This window comes from Papio anubis, chromosome 1, assembly GCF_008728515.1.
Source record: "Papio anubis isolate 15944 chromosome 1, Panubis1.0, whole genome shotgun sequence".
Classification (NCBI taxonomy): Eukaryota; Metazoa; Chordata; class Mammalia; order Primates; family Cercopithecidae; genus Papio; species Papio anubis.
In genome coordinates this window covers 154,532,545-154,560,231 of record NC_044976.1, presented here as the reverse complement: position 1 = coordinate 154,560,231, position 27,687 = coordinate 154,532,545, and the positions used below count along the sequence as shown (strand labels likewise).

At 38.9% G+C, this 27,687-nt stretch overlaps 2 protein-coding genes and 1 long non-coding RNA gene across 5 annotated transcripts in view; 2 read left to right on the top strand and 1 right to left on the bottom strand.

The window, feature by feature from the left end:
• Positions 1–1,318, top strand: part of C4BPA (complement component 4 binding protein alpha) — a 41,203-nt gene extending 39,885 nt beyond the window's left edge. For both annotated transcript variants that reach the window (XM_021933164.2, XM_017949926.3), the window contains exons 11-12: positions 162–337; positions 890–1,318. In XM_021933164.2, coding sequence (XP_021788856.1) covers positions 162–337; positions 890–1,063 — 350 coding nt within the window. In that variant the 3' untranslated portion in view covers positions 1,064–1,318. The remainder of the gene's footprint in view (positions 1–161; positions 338–889) is intronic.
• A 3,819-nt stretch (positions 1,319–5,137) lies between these two features.
• The window catches only part of LOC101017189 (zona pellucida sperm-binding protein 3 receptor-like), a 39,523-nt gene continuing 16,973 nt past the window's right edge, over positions 5,138–27,687 (top strand). The window contains exons 1-3 of one of the 2 annotated variants that reach the window (XM_017949919.3): positions 5,138–5,943; positions 19,742–19,923; positions 20,866–21,045. In XM_017949919.3, coding sequence (XP_017805408.1) covers positions 5,918–5,943; positions 19,742–19,923; positions 20,866–21,045 — 388 coding nt within the window. In that variant the 5' untranslated portion in view covers positions 5,138–5,917. Of the gene's footprint in view, positions 6,008–19,741; positions 19,924–20,865; positions 21,046–27,687 lie in introns of both variants that reach the window. The other variant, XM_017949917.3, reaches the window with a different exon arrangement.
• Positions 6,141–27,522, bottom strand: LOC108582433. Its single transcript, XR_001895934.3, has 3 exons — positions 22,979–27,522; positions 7,534–7,634; positions 6,141–6,219 (listed from the first exon to the last, which is right to left on the bottom strand). It is a non-coding gene; the product is annotated as an uncharacterized LOC108582433 (long non-coding RNA).

The following is a 27,687-nucleotide window of genomic DNA, read 5'->3' as shown; positions in this document are numbered from 1 at the left end:
GGTAGTCATACTCAATAAAATGCTAATATGATTGCTTTCAAATGAAGAGAAAGATAGAGCAATTAGCAGAACTAGATACAGTTCATTCTTATTATCTGAGACTGTTGTCATGTCCTTCTTCATAGATTTACAGATTTCTTAAAAATATGTTTCCGTTACAGCTCTGTGTCTGAAACCAGAATTAGTGAATGGAAGGTTGTCTGTGGATAAGAATCAGTATGTTGAGCCTGAAACTGTCACCATCCAATGTGATTCTGGCTATGGTATGGTTGGTCCGAAAAGCATCACTTGCTCTGAGAACAGAACCTGGTACCCAGAGGTGCCCAGGTGTGAGTGGGTAAGTGGCACAATTCAAGGAAGGTCTGTGCTGTCAACCCCTAAAAATGGCGGCATCCCCTAGAGCTCTGTACCACTCAACAATGGTGAAATCTGACTTGTCAGGATTCATTTCTGACTCACTCCCACTCAAAGAAACTCTTTTTGACTTGAAGCGTTCTGGTAAGTTAGGGGTGGCAAGTTCTCCTGTTCTCACTTGAGAACAGCAAAAACTGAGCCCTTACAGAGCAGGGTTTCATAGACCCGGTAGTACCGATTCCTAACTTAACTTTTGCTAAGCTATATAATATATTGTTGTTCCATTTCTGGATGGTCAGCAAAAACAGCCTCTGTTACCATGGGGGCCTTCTGGACAGCTGTCTCAGAACAGATCCATGTTCCCCTGGGGAAGACTGTGGTGGGACCCAAGTGATTTCTTGTTTTCCCAGCCTCCACCACCAGTCTGAGGTTGGTCTTGGTTCAATCCTGTAGTCCTTCCACTGTCAGGATCCACTCTCCTTCATGATTAGGAGAGAAGCTTCTCAATCTCACCCACCACTTATATCTCTTTTAGGAGACCCCTGAAGGCTGTGAACAAGTGCTCGCAGGCAAAAGACTCATGCAGTGTCTTCCAAACCCAGAGGATGTGAAAATGGCCCTGGAGGTGTATAAGCTGTCTCTGGAAATTGAACAACTGGAACTACAGAGAGACAGGGCAAGACAATCCACTTTGGATAAAGAACTATAATTTTTCTCAAAAGAAGGAGGAAAAGGTGCCTTGCTAGCTTGCCTCTTGCAAATCAATACAGATCAGTTTAGCAAATCTACTGTCAATTTGGCAGTGATATTCATCATAATAAATATCTAGAAATGATAATTTGTTAAGTTTGGTGCTTTGAGATTGTGAAATTATTAATCATCCTGTGTGTGGCTTATATTTTTGCTTTTCAAGACACAAAGCACAATTTTTTTCTCAATTAAAAATGTACATTATAAAAAACTATTTTGTCTTTGTGGTCATTTAGGACTCTGTGAAATAAGTGTCCTTAAAAAAATCCATAATATAAAGTTAATACATTTGTTTTACTGTTTGGGCCACAAAAAATAGGTACTTGGATTTTTTGTTTGTTTGTTTGTTTTTTGAGATGGAGTCTCACTCTGTTGCTCAGGCTGGAGTGCAGTGATCTTGGCTCACTGTAACCTCCACCTCCCAGGTTCACGTGATTCTCCCACCTCAGCCTCCTGAGTAGCTGGGATTACAGGTGCATACCACCATGCCTGGCTAATTTTTGTATTTTTAGTGGAGATGGGGTTTCACCACTTTGGCCAGGCTGGTCTTGAACTCCTGACCTCAAGTGATCTGCCCACCTTGGCCTCCCAAAGTGCTGGGATTACAGGTGTGAGCCACCATGCCTGGCCATACTTGGGTTCTCATCCTGGACAGACTGCCTTTACTCCACAGTTTCATGTGTGCACTGTACTCACGTCCTCCCTGGTGAAGTTAAATGTCAACACACCCCCAAAGCCTCATCCTTTCTCCCCCTCTGGGGGAGTCAGGCTTTCCCCTGAGCCCCTGTGCATGTTGTCTCTTTCACTCATGCCACATCTCCACTACTGCCTTCCATGAAGGAAGTTTACTTTTGTGTCTGAACTCCTCATTCCAACCCCAGAGAAGGAACTTCGAGAGACAGATGAAGATCAAGCCCGCATGTCAGCCCTCTGCATATTCTCAAGTCTTCTGTCTGATTTGGTCACCACTTTCCTTAATATTAAATTAAAACAGGTTGAGCAACTGCCTCACACAGGAAGAGATACCCCATATCAAACTTCCTTATATCTCTGGATACTCTAGAGACTTTTATGCCTTTAAGTCATCACTTATTCTGACTCTTGCTTCCTGTGCAGTCTCTTTCTCACTCTTATCCCAGCTTCCTGGCTGTCTTTTCTCTCCCTGCACACAGAAATCTGGCCTTTTGGACACTGGCCTTTTTGGCTTAATTTTCCCAAAATTCTGTGAAGGAAATGGCATTATGGCAGGCTTTCACTGAACTTTAGACGTAACAGAGGAGGTGGAGCTGTTGGAGAAACCCACTGCTATAGTTTGAATGTTTGTCCCCTCCAAACTCGCATTGAAAGTAAATCCCCAGTGTGATGCCGGGCGCGGTGGCTCACGCCTGTAATCCCAGCACTTTGGGAGGCCGAGGCGGGCGGATCACAAGGTCAGGAGATCGAGACCACGGTGAAACCCCGTTTCTACTAAAAATACAAAAAAATTAGCCGGGCGCGGTGGCGGGCGCCTGTAGTCCCAGCTACTCAGGAGGCTGAGGCAGGAGAATGGCGTGAACCCGGGAGGCGGAGCTTGCAGTGAGCCGAGATTGCGCCACTGCATTCCAGCGTGGGCAACAGAGCGAGACTCCGACTCAAAAAAAAAAAAAAAAGAAAGTAAATCCCCAGTGTGGAACTATTGAAAGGCGGGGTTTTTAAGAGGTGGCTGGTTCATGAGGATTCTGTCCTGATGAATGGATTAAACCATTAATAGATGAATATTTCACGTGCTAATGAGAAGAATGTGTTTCCACAGCTGTTATCACAGAAGTGGGACTGGTGGCTTTATAAGAAGAGGAAGAGATACCTGAGTTAGTATGCTCAGCCCCCTTGCCATGTAATGCCCTGTGCCACCTTGGGACCCTGCAAAGTCCCCATCAAGAAGGCCTTCACCAGATGCCGAGCCATGGACTTGGATTTCCCAGCCTTGAGAATTGTAAAAAATACTTCTTTTTGTTTACAAATTGCCCAGTTTCAGATGTTCTGTTATAAGCAACAGAAAATAGATTAAGACACCCACTTAGCATCAAACATATCTATCTATGATCTTAAAAGCCATTACCTACTAAGCTACTAGGAATTTCTTGGTTTAATGTTTATTTTTGAATTTCTCCTGATCCAAGAATTTGTGAGCAACTAGTTTCCCTGAAAGGTGGTTCCAGAAAACACTGTGAGTGAGTGAGCAGTAAGATGGGGAAGGGAAGAAAACCCATGAAGGAACATTGTTGAGGGGGTTATTTCATTGCCAACTGGGACTCAATCATGCTAGAATCATCTGAGAGCATGTAGAATCCAACTCTGAGTTGTCTTCCTCAGGATGAACACCTGGGTATTTTTCTGCCTATTCTCTTCTCTCACCGGTGAAGTTTTGCCCCAGTAGCAATGGCTTCCAGACCCAAGGGATCTACACTGTTGGCTGGCTGAGCAGGCTCCAAGGTTGGGGATCACCATTAGGCAGAAAGACATGGGTAACCAATGGCACCTATGGGACCATTTGCAGTAATCTCTAGAGTAGGTCGAGGGCATATGGCCAGGGTACAGATGGTCTCTTCTACAATTGCCTTTTCTGTATGGTCCTATCTATTGACTAAGAACTATGGCATCAGCCAGTCTCTGTCGGCTTACAGAAATATCACTAACTTTTTTGTATTAATGCTGAATCTTGCAACTTTACAGAATTTATTTATCAATTCTAACAGTTTTTTTGATGGAGTCTTCATGTTTTTCTAAATATAAGATAATGTCATCTACAAACAGGGACATTTTGACTTCTTCCTTTCCAATCGGAATGTTTTTTCTTCCCCTTTTGCTTGTCTAATTGCTTAGACTAGGATTTCCAGTACTACGTTGAATAGAAGTGGTGAAACTTGGCATCTTTGTTTTGTTCTAGATCTTAGAAGAAAGGCTTTCAGCTTTTCCCCATCCAGTATGGTATTAGCTATGGGTTTGTGACTTATGGACTTTTTTGTTTTTAGGTACATGGTATAATTTTGATTTCTAAAAATTTGTTGTGACTTGTGTATGTTATGGCCTAACATAGACTCTATCCTGGAGAATATTTCATGTGGTAATGAGAAAATGTGTTTCTGCAGCTGTTAGATGACATGTTCTGTAAATATCAATTTGTTCCATTTGGTATAGTGTGTAGTTTAACTCCAAAGTTTGTTTGTTGATTTACTGTCTGGATTGTCTGTTTATTGCTGAAAGTGGGGTGGGTGTTTTGTCTTTGAGCTTGCTGAATCTTTTTTTTTTTTTTCTGTCACTCAGGCTAGAGTGCAGTGGTGCAACCATAGGTCACAGTAACCTTGAACCCTGGAGCTTAAATGACTCTCCCATCTCAGCCTCCTGAAGAGCTAGGACTACAGGCATGCACTACAATGACTGACTTTTTTTAAGAGACAAGGAATCTTATTATGTTGCCCAGGCTGGTCTCAAACTCCTGGTCTCAAGCAATACTCTTACCTTGGCCTCCCAAAGTGCTGGGATTATAGGCGCAAGGCACTGTGTTAGGGCCCAGGCTTGCTGATTCTTTCCTTTGTTTGATCAGGTCTGCTGCTGAATTTTTCTGTTGAGTTTTTCAGTTCAGTTATTGCATTATTTATTTCTAGAATTTTGATTTGGTTTTTAAAAGTTGTTCCTAGGCTGGGCATGTTGGATCATGCCTGTAATCCCAGTGCTTTGAGAGGCCAAAGGGAGAAGATCACTTGAGCCCAGGTGTTTGAGACCAGCCTGAGCAATATAGGGAGACCCTGTCTCCACAAAAAAATTTAAAAATTAGCCAGGCATTCTGGCATGTGCCTGTAGCAGTCACTTGGGAGACTGAGGCTGAAGGATCGCTTGAGACCAGAAATTCGAGATGACGTTGAGCTATGATCATACTACTTCCAAGTTGGGTGAAAAAGTGAGACCCCCATCTCTAAAAAACAGACATCAAATAAAAATTGTTCTTATTTCTTTGTCAGATTTCTTATTTTTTTTCTGGATTGTTTTATAAATTTTATTTAATTTTCTGTTCTTTTTTTTGTGATTCCCTGAACTTTTAAAAGAGGGTTATTATTAATTATTTGTCAGACAGTTCACAGATCTTCAATTCTTTAGGGTCTATTACCAGAGCTTTGTTGGTTTTTTTCCCTGATTTTTTTTCAATCCTGTGTCTTTACACTGATGCCTGTGCATTCGAAGAAATGGCCACCTCTTCCAATTTTTGCAGGTGTTCTTTGGTGTTCGACTTTTATTACTTAACATTAGATCTTTATTTGCTGGCCTGTAGTTGCTTCCCATTCTGGGAAGGATTTATATTGAGCACCAGAACTTAAACACTTCCCTGGAACTAAATCACTGCCCTTTCACTGTTTCCCAGTCTGGGGAAGACTTATTGTGAGTACCAGAACTTATAGCTTGCACAGGAACTTAAACACAGACCTGCAGTGGTTTCCAGGTCTGGGGAAGACTTAAGAGAGCACCAGAATTTCATCACTGACTTTTCAGTTGCTTCCAGGTCAGGGGAAAGTTCCATGTAAGCATCCGGGCTGTGTGGGAAATCTGACCAGGGACTCAGGCCTTGCCATGGATTGTATCTCATGAAGCACTATGGCACTGTCCAGTCTCCTTCGTGTGATGCCCAGCTGATTTATATGCAGAGTAGCCACCAAGATCCTCATGCTAGTTCCTGTGATAAGCACCCCTTCCCCCCACTTGTCTTCAATTCACCCCGGGTGGTTCAGCCCTCCTGGCATTCCCAGTGCTTCCTGTGGGACAAGACTGCAGTGGGCTTCCCATGAAAATTCCCAGACCAGTGGGAAGGTAGAATGTCCACTTCCAGTTCCCTCCTCCCACCTTGGAAACTGTGGGTCCAGGGAAGTTCTCCGTGAGTGGTGGTTATGCCAGCTTAGGGGAGATGGTGGCACAGTCTAAAATGGCCATTTTACCAGTTGTGGTTTTGTTGTAGGAGCTTTCTCCTCTTCTCTCTCAGATTCTGGTGAATTCAAGGTGGTGTTCTTATCTTTGAATAGTTGCAAGTTGTACTTTTGTGGGGAGGAGTGGTGCTGAGGATTTTCTGTTCCACCAACTGTAAATGAACTAATTTCATAAATAAAATTAAAATTTCCACTATCCAGAAAGTCACCTTCCACACCATTTTATGAGTGAATAAGATGGGTAATTATGTATGCTTATATTTTCATGTTATTAACATGCTTAAACAAAGAGTTATCCACCCCATGTCTCAGTCTTTAAGAGTACAGAAGAAACAGTTGAGGTTTTTAAATACTAGCCCTTTGCCCTTTATTTTTCCTTTCTTACCATTCTTTACTAATATAAAGGAGTAGTGTTGACTTATTTTCACATAGATTTAAATTATCCTTCTATTCTTTAATTTATCCTTTCATTTAAATCCCTTTAAAAATTATTTAAAATAAATACATATATATATATTCTAACAAATATTAAAACAATAAAGGTAAGTATAGAGAGCTTACTTCCATTATATTATCCATTTTTCTCTTTCCATTTTAAATTTAAATTTCACATTTAAGATTTTAACTTTGTGCATAATTCTATAAATTGTAAACCATGTTAGAAATGCATCTATTTCTTGACCTATCAACTTTATTTATTTTTAAAATTAAGATATATTCATGTTTAACAAATTAGCATATTATCTGGTGCACACAATTCCCTTTCCCTACTCCCAGAGAACCACTGTCATATCATGCAACATTTTTTTTCTGATATTTACCTTCATATTTTAAGATAATATGTTTTTTTCTGTTTTTCTTAGATTATTCATTTTAGCTGCTATCTATTGATTACAGATATTTAATCATCTTCTAATATACCATGTGCTTTTCCTTTTTCTTTCAATATAATTATTGCATAATTTTGGTTACATCAGTAATACCTTTTACAGGTTATGACTATGCAGTATGCCAAATAGTATTTTGTGAGCATGTTTCCTTTCTTTTGTTTTAATATGTTGTCTATAATGTCCTTTTCCAGTAATGTTTGTTTGCTTGCTTGTTTTGTTTTCTATATTTCTATTTACATTTTCTCCTAAATGCTCCAAGAGATTTTTCAGTCTACCAAATGTATTCCAAATCTTGAGATATCATATGCTTTATTAATTCCTTTCTTATTCTCATGTACCTTTCTCCCAAAGCCCTAGAAACAGACCTTGAAACAAGAATTAAAGCGTAGGTAATTTGTTTAGGAGGTGCAGGAAACGCAAGGAGAGAAAGGCAGTGAGATATGAAAACAAAGGCAACCAAAAAGGATATGTTAGCAAGCTAGTTAAGATGACTGAAGTCTCATCCCAAGGGAAACTGGTAAAGATGGTGAACTTGCACCTCAGAGTAATCATAGCTAAGGGTAGGGAGCTGGGATATTTATACATACTTCCATCAGTTGTTAATTGAGGTCTGCTTCTGTAAGGTGTTATCTTCAGTTTATCCTGCTAATTACAAATCAGAGTAACCTTCGATGGTTGTGGAAAAAGCCTGGGTAAAAGGAAACAGATATAAGGCAGTTGGAAGTTGTTCAGAGTGTGCTAAAGTGGCAGGGCCCTCGTGATACTGACAGGACATTGACAGGGCCTGCTACCCACTACAACAAGCAATGGATGCTCTCAAATCTGTAGACTCGCCTTCCTGCCCTGTCTTTACTTCGTTGACTCATGTTCTCTTTCTTATTTCCTCATTTTGTTGGAGCACATCCTCCAGGAACTGCCTAAGAAATGATGTATAGGAAGTAAACTATTGAGTGAACTCCTGTATTCTTGAAAACGTCTGTTTTCACACTTGATTGATACTATTTTCACACTTGATTGAAACTATTTTCACACTTGATTGATAGTTTGGCTGGGCATAGCAGGCTGGGTAAAGTGTTATTTTTCCTCTCGTTTTAAAGGAATTTATCTACTGTTTTAATATATTCCATATAGCTATTGAGAAGTCAGAAGACATCCTGATTTATGACCTGATTTTTCCTCAACTCTGGAAGCTTTTAGGATACAATCTTTATTCATGGTGTTCTAAAATACCACGTTGGTATACTTTACTGTATGATTTATTTTCATTTATTATGCTAATTCTTGATGGGCTCTTTCACTCTGTAAACTCATATTCTTTTATTCTGAGAAATTTTCTTATAAAATGTTTTCAGTAACATTTCTTCACTGTTGTCTCTTTTCATTGAAACCAGAATCATTTGGTATTGGACCTCCTTGTTAATTATTGGATTTAGTTATGTTTTCTGTCTTCATTCTTACCTTCAATTCTCCAAGCACTTTTTTGGAGATTTCCTTGACTTCATTGTTTTTTCGCTGACTTTTTCAATTTCTTTTAAGAACACTTTCTAACATTTTCCAAAGGATTTTTAAAAATTGTTTTCTGTTTTTTTAAAAATAGTAATCCTGTTCTTTCCATCTAGATTCATTATTGTCTCTATGGAGCTATTTTGGAATAGGGAAGTATGATTTTGCTCCCTGCAAACCTCTGTTAATGATCATTGGTCAGCAGTTGTTCCTTAAGAGCAAGGCCTAAATAATCTCATTTAAAGTTCTGTGTATGTGAACAAATTTTGCTGGCAGCAGGCTAACTTGCAGCATGATGGGACAGTGAGGCATTTTAAATTAACTTGTGGCTATAACAGAGAGTGTTAATTGTTTGCCTGTATTAACCTCTATTTTTACTTTAAGTAATAGAACCACTTCTACCATTTTAAGTATCAGCAGGGCACAGGGTTTCTCAACTAGTCCCTCCCTTGGAGCAACCTCCCAATAAATGTGACTTGCTTTTCACCTTCTTAAAAAGGAAGCTTCTTTCTCTCCCCTTCCTCTTTCATACTCTTGAGGGCTGAAATGCTGATAGGGTGCCTGAGAGCTAGCTTCTGCCTTGTTGAGAAGGACAGCATCCTAGGGGATATTAAAGCAACAAGGAGAAAAGGCCCTAGTCCCTAGTTGACCATGTGGAGCAGTACTGCCTTCCATCCTGAATGGGTTTTTGCCTATGAACTGTTTTTGAAAGAAAAATAAAGTTTTACCTGCTCTGAGTCACTGAGTTGTTGGTTGTCCTATCTAATGACAAGTATAGGGCAATGAATATCCAAATACTGATGTTTATAGGTGTCTTCTCTGTTGCTGCCCAGTTGCTCCAGAGAGGGAACTTCTGTTTTTTGCCTGTTTACAACTTGAATTTACAATTTAAATTTCTCCCATGCAAGATGAGGCAATTACTGCTTCTGTACTTTTTTTTTTTTTTAAATACTTTAAGTTCTAGGGTACATGTGCATAACGTGCAGGTTTGTTACATATGTATACTTGTGCCATGTTGGTGTGCTGCACCCATCAACTCGTCAGCACCCAACAACTCGTCATTTACATCAGTTATAACTCCGAATGCCATCTCTCCCCCCACCCCCAATAATAGGCCCCGGTGTGTGATGTTCCCCTTCCCGAGTCCAAGTGATCTCATTGTTCAGTTCCCACCTATGAGTGAGAACATGCGGTGTTTGGTTTTCTGTTCTTGCAATAGTTTGCTGAGAATGATGGTTTCCAGCTGCATCCATGTCCCTACAGAGCACATAAACCCATCCTTTTTTATGGCTGCGTAGTATTCCATGGTGTATATGTGTGACATTTTCTTAATCCAGTCTGTCACTGATGGACATTTGGGTTGATTCCAAGTCTTTGCTATTGTGAACAGTGCCGCAATGAACATACGTGTGCATGTGTCTTTATAGCAGCATGATTTATAGTCCTTTGGGTATATACCTAGTAATGGGATGGCTGGGTCATATGGTACTTCTAGTTCTATATCTTTGAGGAATCGCCATACTGTTTTCCATAATGATTGAACTAGTTTACAATCCCACCCAGAGCGTAAAAGTGTTCCTATTTCTCCACATCCTCTCCAGCACCTGTTGTTTCCTGACTTTTTAATGTTTGCCATTCTAACTGGTGTGAGATGTTATCTCATTGTGGTTTTGATTTGCATTTCTCTGATGGCCAGTGATGACGAGCATTTTTTCATGTGTCTGTTGGCTGTATGCATGTCTTCTTTTGAGAAATGTCTGTTCATATCCTTTGCCCACTTTTTGATGGGGTTGTTTGTTTTTTTCTTGTAAATTTGTGTAAGTTCTTTGTAGGTTCTGGATACTAGCCCTTTGTCAGATGAGTAGATTGCAAAAATTTTCTCCCATTCTGTAGGTTGCCTGTTCACTCTGATGGTAGTTTCTTTTGCTGTGCAGAAGATCTTTAGTTTAATTAGATCCCATTTGTCAATTTTGGCTTTTGTTGCCGTTGCTTTTGGTGTTTTAGACATGAAGTCCTTGCCCATGCCTATGTCCCAAATGGTATTACCTAGGTTTTCTTCTAGGGTTTTTATGGTATTAGGTCTAACATTTAAGTCTCTAATCCATCTTGAATTAATTTTCGTATAAGGAGTAAGGAAAGGATCCAGTTTCAGCTTTCTACTTATGGCTAGCCAATTTTCCCAGCACCATTTATTAAATAGGGAATCCTTTCCCCATTTCTTGTTTTTCTGTACTGTTTAAAATTCTGTTTCTCCCTCTATTCTTCAGGCTATTTCCATCACCACATTACTTTTGCACTATCAACATTGAGAGAACTTTCCTGAAATGATTGCTCCTGTCCCTAAAAGGCACAGCAGTTGCGTTTGTCTGCTTGCTCTAAGTTAAATGTTTTTCTTTACACTATGACTAACTAGTTCATCTATTTCCTTCAGAAGTTCAGTCACAGTGGTGCTGAATAATTATACCAGGAATAAAACATGTATAGGTTATTTGGAATGTGAATCTGGTGCTAAAGTTTAGTTGAGCCTGAGAAAAGTAAACTACGAAGCCCCTGCTGCCAAATATCGTTCTTTGACCACAAGAAAATAAATTAAAACGAAGTGAATTCTTTCTAGTCCAGGTTTAATAACTGTGGGGAGAAAGCAATTGGTGGGCTAGAGGCCACCAATTTTAGTTATAAAAAGTTATAACTAAAGAGAGACTATTTTGATTACATTACCATTTTATATTTTGGGCACTAAAAAAGAGGGATGCTATTTTCTAATATTTCTCTGAATTCAGGAATAACCCTTCCTAGTACTGTTTCTGCCAATTTTAACCAATAAGTGACCTTCTGATACCAAGTCTGTTTGCATATTTAGGGATATAGTGAATTCTCCTTTATTTAAAAAATAATACTTCTTTATTCAAAATGTAAATACATTGAATAGATTATGTAATTAAAAATTATTTCCACAAAATTATTTTCCCTCAGAAATTTTTATGCCATCTATTTCAACAACAAGTAGAAGCTTATTACAAGTTTTAGATTATCCCAAAATGTCTGAGTGTCAGCCTGGGTCCAATCAGGAGACAGAAACCATACAGTGATTTAAATAGGGGAAATTTAATATACAGAATTACTAAACTCTGATAAAAAAACTAATTATAAAATTTAAGAAAACTCTCTATGGTATTCGAGGGCTGAGGCAAGGCACTCAAGGGAGACAAACTGCAATGAGGTGCCCTTTCCCAAGGCTGGGGTTTAGACTTCATTAAAATGGTATTGTTGCAATCCACTGGATGCCAGAGAAGTTCACTAGTTGCCTGGACAAAAGCTGGTCTGCAGTCATTGGGCAAGTAGAAACCAAATATCTAGAATAGAGGCAGACTATAGGTGTGCTCCACCTGGTGGCTACATGCATAGGCCGCAGATAGGGCTGGGGTCCCTGGAACATGAGCTATCTGTGAGGGGGACCATAGATAGTGGCCAGATGAGGAGGTGTGCAGAAGGAAAAGTGACCCCAGTAGCAAGCCTTCAAGGCAGAGAAAGCACACAGGCAAGTAGGTGGCCAGGTGTGCCGGCATGAAGAGGGAGTAGGGGTGCTGTTGTGGTAAGAGTCTTGGAGAAGTATCCATCAGAAGAACCATGGGAAGGTGACAGCCAGTCTGGTCTGGGACCACAAGATTGCCAGGGGATAGTGCATTCTGGGAAGAGGGCCTGGGGCAGACCACCCCCGTATATCTTACTAACCCATCATGTAGCAGCAGGAAACAGCAGGAGAATCTTTGCTTCCTGCAATGTCCCTCGAGCCTCCTCTAATGAGAATATTAAACATCTTTCTCGCTGTAAAGGATTAATACTTAAGGGAATTTCATCCATTATCACAGAGCTGTAATAAATGGTGAGTTTGTATGGGAGAGAAAATGCATTGATAACTGGCATGACACGTATAACTTAATGATGATAAAATAAAAATGCAAAGTCAAACCACTCAAGGATTGCTTAGAGTGCCACCTGTGGAGGAGGAAGTACTGGAAGAGTAGCAGCAATTTCACTAAAATTTAGACTTATAAGTAATTTTGTTGAGTTTATTTTCAGTCAAGGAAAAATGATTATATATTTCCCACTAGTTGGTAAAAAGAAAGAGTTTTGAAAGAGGAACTTATTTTCACTAATTAAAATAGAAAAACTTAAAATAGAAAATTAAAATTTATCTCATGGGCTATTTAATAAGAAACAGTGAATAACATAATTAGGACAATGCCAATAACACAGGCAATTGCAAAGTTTTTCAAATAGCCAAATATACTAGCCTTTTATGAGAATTGAGTTGATCTATTAAAACGTAACTTAAGACTGATACTTTTATAAGAAGTTAAGCAAGCTACTGATATCCAGGTACAGCTACTAAAGCTCTGTTTTGAATCAAAGATAGAACCTGGAATATATAGAAAAATGAATGGATTTTGTCTCTGTTAGATTAGTGATTCCTGCATTTGCTGCACATGAGAATCACTTGAGGCATTTAAAAAATAATTCAGACACTGAAGCCTCATTAGATATATTTGATTAGGGGACTGGGAATCTGCATTTTAGCAAGCACGAATGTTTTGGGGAGCTGCCTCACTCAAGATGGCAATCTTTCTCTGGGACAGCCCACATTTATTGATTGGTTGATGCAGTGGTACAAAAGCCCAGCTTTACTTAATCCTGGACACCTTTGAAAGGCCAGTCCAGCTTTAGAGGATGCTCTGAAGTCTCTGATGCAACTGCTTCAAAGTTTTGCTTTTCTGTCTTCCCTCTCATTCTTCTTTTACAGACAATGTTCCAGTAAAAACTCCTCAATAAGCCACTCTGCATGCATATTTGTATTTCTTCTTTACTGATTTACTTGTTTGTGTTCTTTCCTCATGTGTTTATTTGACAATTTTATTTTTGAATGATTTGTAAAGAAGGATTTTATATTTAAGACATGAAATTTTAATTGTTATATCTGCTTTAATTATTTATTTATTTATTTTTGAGACAGGGTCTTGCTCTGTCTTCCAGGCTGGAGTGTGGTGGTGTTATCATGGCTCACTGCAGCCACAACCTCCTGGGCCCAAGGGATCTTCCTGTCTCAGGCTTCTGAGTAGCTGAGACCACAGGCATGCACAACCATGCCCAGCTAATATTTTTTATTTTCATTTTTTTAGAGACAGGATCAGGGTCTCCCTGTGTTGCCCAGGCTGGTCTCGAACTCCTGGGCTCACGTGATTCACCCTCCTGGGCTTCCCAAAGGGTTGAGATTATAGGCATGAGCCACTGTACCTGGCCTTAACATTTTGTTATCGTTTCATTTACTTAATAGTGTTTGATATATTAAAGATTTAAAAAACTTGTATTCAAATTAAATATTGTTCCATTTAAATTATTTCCACCCTCACTCTAACGCTTAAAAACGTTACGTCCATTGGGAGGCTGAGGCAGATGGATTGCCTGAGCTCAGGAGTTCGAGACTAGCCTGGGCAACACAGAGAAACCCTGTCTCTACTAAAATACAGAAAATTAACCAGGCGTGGTGGCATGCACCTGTAGTCCCAGCTACTCGGGAGGCTGAGGCAGGAGAATCACCTGAACCTGGGAGGCGGAGCTTGCAGTGGGTTGAGATCACCACTGCACTCCAGCCTGGGCAACAGAGCCAGACTCTGTCTCTCCAAACAAACAAAAAACAAAACAAAAACAAAAGACATTACAACCAAAAAGTATACGAGTCTTTATGGACATTTAGTGCTCCCAATGGACTTATTTAAAAACAGAAAATCAATAGTTAAAAGCAAATCCTCAAGGATTTTCCAGAGTTAGTTCTATGAGGAAGAAGTACCAGAAGATAGAACAGGGACAAAATGAGAATCAGTGCAAACTGGGGATTCTTACCCCTACTTCCCAAGTTTGTTTTTTAGTTGAAAAGAAAATACAGAAAAATGTTATCAGCAAATGTTTAACTACCCTCACTTCTCAATTGTGAAACTGTGAGAGGGTCTGATATGGTATGTGCTTAGTTTTAACCAAGTCCTACTTCTGAATCCAAATCTTTCAACAGTGTTTGAACACGAAAACAGTATGAAGAGACATGTTATGATCCAGCCTGTAGAAAACTATGGTCCAATACTGTACAGTATTTCCTATTTTATCCAGCTACTCAGTTTCTATCTTCCTCCAAGATATATCCCTAATTTAATCCAGAAAGATTTTACTTAACATGCCAGTCCTCTGAGTCTGTCACCACTTGTTCTTAGAGAACCTGTTTCCTCATGCCTAACCTCATCTTGCCCATTCCTCCTTTTCTAATGCCATTATTCTTTTGATTTGTAGCAGTCATCTTTTTTCTGTTATTTATAGTTTTATAAAATAAGCATGCATCCCTAAATACTCTAGCTGAGTGTTTGTTACTTCTTTTTATATATGAGATCGTGCAGTATGTATTATATTTTGTCTGATTTCTTTTGCTTACATTTGTGAGATTTATTTATGTTGAGTCTAGTTGTCATTTATTCATTTTCATTGCTATATATTATACCATTCTATGGTTGTATTATAATTTATTTATCCACTTTATTAAGGATACAATTTAGATGGTTTTAGTTCTTTGGCTATTACATAACCATGAATATTCCAATACATGTCTTTTGGTGTACGGTACATGCTGATTGTACAATGTATGTATTCAACTTTCATAGACAAATTTCCAAAATCAAGGTTTATATCCTGGCTATGCTGCTTAAAAGCTATATGACAGGTAAAATACAATTCAGATCTTTTGAAATAATCCTGTCAAGGGGAAAATAAAGAAATAATAGTAAAAAAGAATGAAGAAAGTCTACATGTGTTTTCATGAAAGTATTAAACTCACGAGTAGAGGTAAATTTACAGATCACACTTAGAATACTCCAATGATGTTATGGTGCTATGTAAATCTCTCAATCCTCTAGTATAAATGTTTAAAGTCAAAATAGTCAAAATGACAACAGCTACAATTAGTGGCTAAGGAATACAGAATAGATAAAGAAGTAAATTAGGGCAAGAAAAATATAAATTGGGAGAAAAGCAGAAAAAGTCTAGAGTATTTTTATGCGACCAAAGTTAAGTTGATATTCAGCTAAAAGTAGTCAATACAACTATGGGACTCTTTATATTTGCTGCGTGGTGAATTACAAAGAAAGAAATTACAGCAGACACACAGATAAGAAAAAGGGAACAAAGTTAAACACCACAGAAAACCACCAACAGAGAGGAAGCAACAAAAAATTAAGAAAGAAACAAAGAATCTACATAACAGCCAAAGCAATTAATAAAATGGCAAGAGTCAGTCCTTACCTATCAACAGTAACCTTGAATGTAAATAAGTTAATTTTTTAAATTGAAAGATACATAGTGGCTAAATGAATAAAACTACAAGATCCAATGATGTGCTACCTATAAGAGACTCATTTCATGGTAAAGTCAAATATAGACTGAAATTGAAGGGATGGAAAAAGATATTCCAAGCAAACAAAAACCTAAAGCAAACAGGAGTAGCCATGCTTATATATGATAGACTTGAAGCTAAAAAAAAAAAAAAAAAGGTAAAAAGGTCATTATATAATGATAAAAAGATCAATTCAACAAGAGTAAATAATAATTATAAATACATATGCACCCAATCCTAGAGCACCCATATATATAAAGCAAATATTGTTAGACCTAAAGAGAGATGGACTGCAATACAATAATACTAGGGAACATCAACATCTCACTTTCAGCAATGGACACATTATTTAGAAAAAAAAAATCAACTCAGAAACATCAGACTTAAAGTACACCATAGACCAAATGGGTCTAACTGATCTTTACAGAATATTCCATACAACATCTACAGAATACACATTTTCAACTGCACGTGGAACATTCTCCAGGATAGATCAGATGTTAGGTCACAGAACAAGTCTTGAAAAATTTAGGAAGGTAGAGATCATATCAAATAGCTTTTCTGATCACAATAATGTGAAACTTGAAATTAACAACAAGAAAAACTCTGGAAACTTTACAGATACATGAAAGTTAAACGACATGTCCCTAAACAACCAATTGGTCAAAAAGAAATCAAAAGGAAAACTCAAAGATTTTTTGAGATAAATGAGAATGACAACACATTATACCCAAACCTATAGGACACAACAAAACGAGTTCTAATTGGGAAGTTTATAGTAATAAACACCTACATAAAAAAGAAGAGAAATTTCTAATAATCACCCCAAGGAACTAGACAAACAAGAACTAACTAAACCTAAAATTGGTATAAGGAAGAAAATAATAAAGTTCAGAGCAGAAATAAATGAAAAAGATATGAAAAAATTTAAAAAGAGGCTGGGCACAGTGGCTCACGGCTGTGATCCCAGCACTTTGGGAGGGTGAGTCAGGCAGATCACGAGGTCAGGAGATCGAGACCATTCTAGCTAACGTGGTGGAACCCTGTCTCTACTAAAAATACAAAAAATTAGCTGAGTGTGGTGGTGGGCACCTGTAGTCCCAGCTACTAGGGAGGCTGAGGCAGGAGAATGGTGTGAACCCAGGAGGCAGAGCTTGTGGTGAGCCGAGATCGCACCACTGCACTCTAGCCTGGGTGACAGAGTGAGACTCTGTCTCAAAAAAAAAAAAAAAAGCCATAAAATGAAGTTGGGTTTTTGAAAATATAAACAAAAATGACAAACATTTAGCTAGACTAAGAAAAAAAAGAGAGAATACTGAAATAAATAAAACAGAGATTTTTTTATCTTAACGAGACATTACTACTAATACCACAGAAATAGAAAGTATTATAAGACACTATTATAAACAACTATATGCCAACAAATTTGATAAGATAGAAGAAATGGATAAATTCCTGGACGCATACAACCTACCAAGATCAAGTTATGAAGAAACAGAACATCTGAACAGACCAATTAAAAGTTGAATTGAAGAGAAAATTGAATCAGTAATCAGAAGTTTTCCATCAAATAAAAGCCTAGGACCTTATGTCTTCTTTGCTGAATTCTACCAAACATTTAATAAAGAACTAATACCAATTCCTCTCAAACTGTTCCAGAAAAATTGAAGAGGAGGGAATACTTACAAACTCATTTTACAAGGCTAGCATTACTTTGATTCTAAAACTAGACAAGTACACAATGAAAAAAGAAAACTATAAGCTGATATCCCTGATGAGCATTGATGCACAGATTCATAACAAGATACCAGCAAACCAAATCCAAGGGCACATTAAAAAGATTATTCATTATGATGAAGTGGAATTCAGCCCAGGGATCCACGGATGGTTTATCAGACTCAGGTTAATAAATGTGACCACACTACATTAACAGAAAGAAAGAAAGAGAAACATGATACAATCATTTCAATAGGTGCAGAAAAAGAATGTGACAAAATTTCACATTCCTTCATGACAAAAACTCTCAACAAATTAGTATAGAAGATATGCACCTCAAGACAATAAAGGCCATATATAAAAAACTCATAGCTAACATCATACTGAATGGGGAAAATCTTCATATACAAATGGACCAATGGAACGGAAGAGAGAGTCTGGAAATAAACGTACTCACCAAAAGCCAACTGGTTTTTGGCACAGGTGAGAACACATAGTGGAGAAAAGACAGTGTTCAATAAATGGTGCTGGGAAAATTGGATATTCGCATACAGAAGAATGAGACTAGATCCCTACCTCTCACTATACACAAAATCAACTCAAAATGGATTAGAGACTTATGTATGAAACCCCAAACTACAAAACTACTAGAAGAAAACATAGGGGAAATGCCCCATAACATTGGCCTATTGAGTTAAATCGACATGAGTTGGCAATTCATGTAATTAAGGACAGATGGTGATATGAAACCATCTCAACCTACCTAAGGTTTCAGAACAAAAGGTGAAATCCTATATTTCACTGAAAATTAATTTTATATATCACTTTGGGTAATACTTCTTAAGTAACTTGTTTCTGAAGTAAACTTAGGATATGTGAGGGTTTTTCTCATTCGGGGGTAAGAATGACTTTATAGAAATCTTGCTTTGAAGAAGTCTCTGATTAATGAATGACTGGAACCAAGAAACATAACAGTGATACTACTTATTGTTGGTGGTTGTTGGTAAAAACCATACTTAAAAAATTCTAGGCCGGGCGCGGTGGCTCAAGCCTGTAATCCCAGCACTTTGGGAGGCCGAGACGGGCGGATCACGAGGTCAGGAGTTCGAGACCATCCTGGCTAACACGGAGAAACCCCATCTCTACTACAAAATACGAAAAAACTAGCCGGGCGAGGTGGCAGGCGCCTGTAGTCCTGGCTACTCGGGAGGCTGAGGCAGGAGAATGGCGTAAAAACCCGGGAGGCGGAGCTTGCAGTGAGCTGAGATCCAGCCACTGCACTCCAGCCTGGGCCACACAGCGAGACTCCGTCTCAAAAAAAAAAAAAAAAAAAAAAAAAAAAAATTCTAAATGACCCAATGGATTTTTGTTTTTGTTAATAGTTGCCATAAGAAAATCATATAGATGGATGGGTAGAAAGATATATGATTAATAGATAGAGACATCTCCAAGTCTTTTCCTCTGTCATCATTTTCTTGCTTCTCTTAAGCTTGCTCTTTCTTCTATAACTCTTCTGCCATTTCCTTTTCAGATAATTTCCTTGGCTCGCTTGGCCAATTGCTATAGTCTTCTTAATCAATCTCCCTGTCTCTTCTTTCTGCCTCTTTCAATCTACCTTGTATAAATCTGCCATAATAGTCTTTCAAAAACAGAGTAATCATGTTACTTAAACAAAGTGTATATATATTTCCTAGTTTCAAGCTCCCAATTTTGGTATTGAAAACCTGATCAAACCCAGTTCTAACCTCCTTCTCTATCTTTAACTATCATCTCCTATCAGGAATTCCTTATCTTCTAAACAAACTGAAGTACTAATGACTATTTTCAAGAAATAACCTTTACCTTCTCACTGCTGTGCCTTTACTCAATTTTTACTATTGTCATAAAATATCCCACATTTAACACTCCAAATTTCACAGCAATATCTACTACCTCTGTACAGTCCACCCCAGGTCTCTGGAATTTACTGGTCTCCTGAATATGTTCCTGTCAGAAAATACAAGCTATCTTTTATTACAAACATTTAATGCCTTCTCTTCTACATTTGATTATAATCTCCTTGAAAACAGTTCCCATTTTATTCTTCGTAGTACTTTATGACAGGTAAGAATTCAATGACTGTTTATTAAGTTGAGTTCTTTCAGCAGAAAAACACTGAAGAGGCACCAGATCATGCACTCCCAGAAAGCTCCACTTGCACTCCTTGAGGGCTCCACCTTCGACAGAAAAGGAGAAATGGCAGCTTTGCTCTTCTCTAGGCTGTGGAAAGTCTCCAATTCAACTCTGTTCCAAATGATGCTGGTCACTGTTTTGTTGGCTACCGTTCTTGGTAAGTAGTGGAGAGACAGGCCAGACAACCAGTCTACAACTGAGTTCATCACACACTCTATTTTAAGAGGTGTCTAAGAGATCTTTCACATTATGGGATATATTTGACCACCTGGAATTTGGGAAGCATACTATAAACTAAAAAGAAAATCTTGTTTTATAGATGCTCCTGATGCTCCCTTTTAGGATTTTTCTCTCCAGGAAACTCTGAACAACTTAACATTGAAGCAATCATGACTTGTAATAAATTCGTATCATCTGCCAGGCTGGCCATGAACTCTCACTGCCTGTGTGGTTATTTAGAATGTAGGGGAGGTCGGTATAATTCTTCTGGGGCATTTGGAAGGTCACTCAGTACTTTGTTTAATTCTTGCCAGGGAAGTAGAATTAAGATTTTATTTTTCAAGGGTTTAATGATTCTCCACCTTGTGATGCTTTTGAAAAATATTTTTATGTTTTAACGGGCCATTTATTCTAAACCTAAAAGGTCCAAAAGGACACAAATGAAATGCCTCCTCATCCTTGACTGAGGCAACTAATCTTGCATAATGCTATTATTAGTAGAAAATACGTTTCTGCTAAGGCAGGAGGTAGAGTCACATGGCATAGCATAGCTGCCTATATTCTGAGCAGACAGATGTGGGCAATCTGATAGAATGATGAAAATCAAGTCTATTCATTCACTTTCTAATAAATTCGCACTTATACAGTCAAAGACGGATGAAATTTTTCTGCCTTTACTCATTATCGTTGTCATTTTCATTACTCAACAAGCGTGTATTATTGATCACTTACTGCACTCATTGAACAATGGCATAATAGGAGTTACGATGAAAGAGAAAATCATGGTCTCTGCTCTAGAAAACTTAGTACTCAGATATCGAGACATTGTGTCCCAAGATATAGCTGTTGATGTTCCTTGCCATTTTTTTTGTGTGTGCAGGTGACTGTGGTCCTCCACCCAAGTTACCATTTGCTTCTCCAATAAATCCGTTGTATGATACTGAATTCAAAACTGGAACTACTCTGAAATACACCTGCCACCCTGGATATGGTAAAATTAATTCAAGTCGACTGATTTGTGATGCCAAAGGCTCATGGAACTATAGTATCTTTTGTGCAAGTAAGTATCAACATTTATTTTTCTCACCTTTACTTTTTTTCCCAGAAAGTTCTTTTAGGAACTTAATGAATTACTTAATTCATATGAAAATCTTTGATCAAAACAGTTCAAAATTAACATCACCTATAGTATTTGGAAGGAGTCAGTTGGGAATACACTTGGACATATTTTTCTAACAGTTAAAATATAGCATCTGCTTCCCTTTTCCTTCTGTTTCCCTGTGATGAAGGTCATATATTTTTGAGAGCATACATTTTTATGGACAACTGGTCAATAAACATATCTAGTATTATCACAGTGGTCTAACTGAGCAAATGAAACCAAGTGAAATTTTTTTTCCTCTTCTTAAAATGTGTCAGAAAAATGAGATATATGTTTACATGTATTTTTTTCTCAAAGCATAGTCACTATCGGCATTAACCAACCACACCTAGCATTCCTACATTTTTGCACCCACGCCTTCTTTAAAGCCATATTATTTATATGCTCTGGATCTATCATCCACAACCTTAATAATGAACAAGACAATCGGAAAATAGGAAGATTATTTAAAATAATACCCCTTACCTCAACTTCCCTAACCATCGGTAGTCTGGCTCTCACAGGCATGCCTTTTCTTACAGGCTTCTACTCCAAAGACCTTATTATCGAAACCGCAAACACGTCGTATACCAACGCCTGAGCCCTATCTATCACTCTGATTGCCACCTCCCTAACAAGCGCCTACAGCACTCGAACCATCCTCCTCACCCTAACAGGACAACCCCGCTTCTCGACCCTAATTAATATCAACGAAAACATTCCCACCCTACTAAACCCAATCAAACGCCTCACAACCGGCAGCCTGCTCTCAGGATTCCTCATCACCAATAGCATCTCTCCCACTTCACTCCCCCAAATAACAATATCGCCCAACCTAAAACTCTCAGCCCTACACGTAACTGCTCTAGGATTCCTAGTAGCCCTAGACCTCACTCTTATAACCAATAAGCTTAAAATAAATATTCCACTCCACACATTCAGATTCTCCAATATATTAGGATTCTACCCCATTACAATTCAACGAACACTTCCCTACCAAAACCTACTTATAAGTCAAAACCTAGCCTTCCTCTTACTAGATTCAATCTGATTAGAAAAATCTATACCCAAAACAACTTCACATACCATATTACTACTTCAATCCTCACCGCCACTCAAAAAGGTATAATCAAATCCTATTATCTCTCTTTCCTCATTCCCCTTACCCTAACCTTATTTTTAATCACATAGTCTATTACCCCGAGCAATCTCAATTACAATATATACACCAACAAATAGTGTTCAACCAGTAACTACTACCAATCAGCGCCCATAGTCATATAAAGCACCTGCACCAATAGAATCCTCCCGAATTAACTCCGGCCCTTCTCCCTCAAAAACCACTCAACTCCCTATATTATTAAAATTAATCACCACCACCAACCCATCAAAATATAAAACTCATAATACCAACCCCACCTCCATCGCCAACCCTACTAAAACACTCCCTAAAACCTCAAACCCTGAACTCCATGCCTCAGGATACTCTTCAATAGCCATTGCCGTAGTGTAGCCAAAAACAACCATTATATCCCCCAAATAAATCAAAAACACTATTAAGCCCAGATAAGTCCCCCCATAATTCAGGATAATAACACAGCCAACCACACCACTAACAATTAACTCCAAGCCCCCATAAATAGGAGAAGGCTTAGAAGAAAATCCTACAAACCACATAACCAATAGCACACTGAACAAGAATAAAATATATGTCATTGCTTCCACATGGACTCTAACCATGACTAATGATATGAAAAACCGTCGTTGTATTTCAACTATAAAAACACTGATGACCGCAACACGCAAATCCAACTCCTTATAAAAATAATTAATCATTCCCTCATTGACCTACCCACTCCGTCCAATATTTCCGCATGATGAAACTTCGGCTCACTCCTTGCTACCTGTCTAATCCTACAAATCATCACAGGCTTATTCCTGGCAATACATTACTCGCCAGACACCTCCTCCGCCTTCTCCTCAGTTGCACACATTACCCGAGACGTAAACTACGGCCGAACCCTCCGTTATCTCCACGCTAACGGTGCCTCTATATTCTTTATCTGCCTCTTCCTACATATCGGTCGAGGCCTATACTACGGCTCATTCCTCCTCCTAGAAACCTGAAATATCGGCATTATACTCCTACTTATAACTCTAGCAACAGCCGTCATAGGTTACGTACTCCCATGGGACCAAATATCATTCTGAGGTGCCACAGTAATCACAAACCTCCTGTCAGCCATCCCATACATTGGAACTGACCTTGTCCAATGGGTCTGAGGCGGATATCCAATTGATAATCCCACCCTCACACGATTCTTTACCCTTCATTTTATCTTATCCTTCATTATTACAGCCCTTACAACCTTACATCTACTATTCCTTCACGAAATAGGATCAAACAATCCCTCCGCGATTTCCTCTCACTCCGACAAAATTACCTTTCACCCTTATTATACAATCAAAGATAGCCTAGGCTTAATCCTCCTCCTCCTCGCCCTAATAATATTAGTACTATTTTCACCCGACCTATTAAGTGACCCAGACAACTATACTCCAGCTAATCCCCTAAACACTCCCCCCCACATCAAACTACAATGATACTTCCTATTTGCATATGCAATTCTAGGGTCCATCCCTAACAAACTAGGAGGTGTATTAGCACTTCTACTATCAATCCTCATCTTTGCATTTATCCCCATACTTCACAAATCCAAACAACAAAGCATAACATTCCGCCTACTCAGCCAATTCCTATATTGATTCCTAATCACAATTCTACTGACCCTTACTTGAATTGGAGGCCAACCAGTAAACCACTCCTTCATTATTATCGGACAAATAGCATCCATAATATACTTTATCACAATCTGAACCTTTATACCACTTGCCTCCTTAACCGAAAACAATCTACTCAAATGAACCTGCCCTTATAATATAAGCTAATATGCCGGTCTTGTAAACCGGATACGGAGACTTCTCCCCAGGACAACTCAGAGAGAAAGCACTTAACTTCACCATCAGCACCCAAAGCTAATATTCTAATTTAAACTACTCTCTGTATTCTATGGGGTGCACGTTTTAAGTTCGACTTAAGTACTAACTTATTTTACAACTTCTTATGTAATTCGTGCATTACTGCTAGCCAACACGAATATTACATAGTACTACAAATGCTTAACTGTACATCATACATATTTATGCACACTTATAAACTGTCCTTGCAAACATGCTTACAAGCAAGAATCCTCATGACTTAACCAACTGTAGAACATAACATCAACTACCAAAGATCAAGTTTTCCCCCAAGGATACCAACTAATACCAAAACTCAGTTATCGTACATAGCACATTACACCGTTCATCGAACATAGCACATATAAGTCAAATATATTCTCGTCACCATGGATACCCCCCTCAGTTAGTGGTTTCTTGTTCACCATCCTCCGTGAAATCAATATCCTGCACAAGAGTGCTACTCCCCTCCCTCCGGACCCATAACACGTGGGGGTAGCTACAGTGAGCTGTATCCGGCATCTGGTTCTTACCTCAGGGCCATAAGACTAAGATCGCCCACACCTTCCCCTTAAATAAGACATCTCAATGGATCACGGGTCTATCACCCTATTAACCAGTCACGGGAGCTCTCCATGCATTTGGTATCTTTTATCTCGGGTGCGCGCATGACCCCATCGCAGAAAGCTGGCCCCGCCACACCGTATGTCGCAGGATCTGTCTTTGATTCCTAGTACATACCATTATTGATCGCACCTACGTTCAATATTCCAGCCTCACATAACTACCAATAAGGTGTTAATTTAATTCATGCTTGTTGGACATAACAATAACCAATCCTATAGTATATTCATCCTAAACTATAAAACCACAACAAATTTTTACCTTTGTTCTCAAATCCCCCCTCCCCATCTCTTGCTTTTCCCCTATAAATATACCTTTGCCAAACCCCAAAACCAAAAGCCTCAATTCACCTAGCCAGAGCCTGCGTTCTCATCTTTTAGCTATGCACAATTTTAACTGCTACCCCTCAACTAACACAATCTCCATCTCATCCCACTACTTTCAACTTTAACTCCCTCTCTATTTTACCCCACCTACATACCTACCCACTACCAGACCCACACCCTTATTAACACAACCCTCAAAGACAGGACCTCACAACCATATATAATCCCCCCAAATTTAACAAAACCCGTTTATGTAGCTTAATCAACCTAAAGCAAGACTAATCAACCTAATCAACCTAAAGCAACCTGAAAATGCCTAGACGGATTCATACATCCCATAAACAGACAGGTTTGGTCCTGGCCTTTCTATTAACTCTTAGCAAGATTACACATGCAGGTATCCCCGCCCCAGTGAAAACACCCTCTAAATCACCACAATCAAAAGGAGTAAGTATCAAGCACGTATAACGCAGCTCAAAACACTTTGCTCAGCCACACCCCCACGGGAAACAGCAGTGACAAACCTTTAGCAATAAATGAAAGTTTAACTAAGCTATGCTGCACCCACGGTTGGTTAATTTCGTGTCAGACACTGCGGCCATACTATTAACCCAAGCTGATAGAAACTGGCCTAAAGAGTGTTTTAGATCTATTTTAATAAAGCTAAACTCCATCTAAGTTGTAAAAAACACCAGCTGACGTAAAATAAACTACGAAAGTGGCTTTAAAGCTTCTGAATATACAATAGCTAAGATCCAAACTGGGATTAGATACCCCACTATGCTTAGCCCTAAACCTCAATAGTTAGAACAACAAAACTACTTGCCAGAATACTATAAGCAACAGCTTGAAACTCAAAGGACTTGGCAGTGCTTCACATCCCTCTAGAGGAGCCTGTTCTATAATGGATAAACTCCGATTCACCTCACCACCTCTGGCCTAGTCTATATGCCGCCATCCTCAGCAAACCCTAATAAAGGTTATAAAGTAAGCATAAGTGCCCCCGCAAAAAGTTAGGTCAAGGTGTAGCTTATGAGGTGGTAAGAAATGGGCTACATTTTCTACCCCAGAAAACCCCACAATAGCTCTTATGAAATCTAAGAGCCCAAGGAGGATTAAGAGCACAGTGTTTAATTGAATAAGGCCATAAAGCACGCACACACTGCCCGTTACCCTCCTCAAACATATTTAAGGATCAACTTAACTAAACACCCCTGATATCTATATAGAGGAGATAAGTCGTAACACGGTAAGTGTACTGGAAAGTGCACTTGGATAAACCAAGGCATAGCTTAATATAAAGCATCCGGCTTACACCCTGAAGACCTCAATATAATTTGATTGCCTTGAGCTAACGCTAGCCGCAAACCGAATCAATACTAATACCAAATAACTTCTACTAAACCATTCACTCGTACAAAAGTATAGGCGATAGAAATTTTATCCTGGTGCTATAGACACAGTGCCGTAAGGGAAAGATGAAAAAAGACCAACCAAGCACAAAACAGTAAGGATACACCCCTATACCTTCTGCATAATGAATTAACCAGAGACAACTTCGCAAAGAGAACTAGAGCCAAGTTCCTCGAAACCAGACAAGCTACCCAAAAACAGCTAAAAGAGCACACCCGTCTATGTGGTAAAATAGTGGGAAGATTTCTGGGTAGAGGTGACAAGCCTACCGAGCCTGGTGATAGCTGGTTATCCAAGATAGAATCTTGGTTCAACCTTAAGTTTACCTACAGAATCACTTAATCCCCTTGTAAACTTAACTGTTAGTCTAAAGAGGGACAGCTCTTTAGACACTAGAATAAAACCTTGTATAGAGAGTAAAAAAATCCAATTTCCATAGTTGGCCCAAAAGCAGCCATCAATTAAGAAAGCGTTCAAGCTCAACATCAAACACCTAAAAAATCCCAAACATACTACTGAACTCCTCGCATCACATTGGATTAATCTATTATTTCATAGAAACAACAATGTTAGTATAAGTAACATGAAAATTTTCTCCACCGCATAAGCCCACATCAGACAAGAATTTCACCGATACTTAACAGTCCAATATTTACAAACACAAACAAAACTAATACTACTCACACTGTTAACCCAACACAGGCATGCTTCCAAGGAAAGGTTAAAAAAAGTAAAAGGAACTCGGCAAACTTAACCCCGCCTGTTTACCAAAACATCACCTCTAGCGTTACCAGTATTAGAGGCACCGCCTGCCAAGTGACACGTGTTTAACGGCCTCGGTACCCTGACCGTGCAAAGGTAGCATAATCACTTGTTCCTTAAATAGGGACTTGCATGAATGGCACCACGAGGGTTCAACTGTCTCTTACTTTTAACCAGTGAAATTGACCTGCCCGTGAAGAGGCAGACATAAGATAATACGATAAGAAGACCCTATGGAGCTTTAATTTACTAATGCAATCTAAACCATACAAATCTGTGGACTTTAACTCACTACACCTGCATTAAAAATTTTGGTTGGGGTGACCTCGGAGCATAACTCAGCCTCCGAACAACCTATGCTAAGGCTACACCAGCCAAAGCAAATCAATGCCCACAATTGACCCAATAACTTGACCAA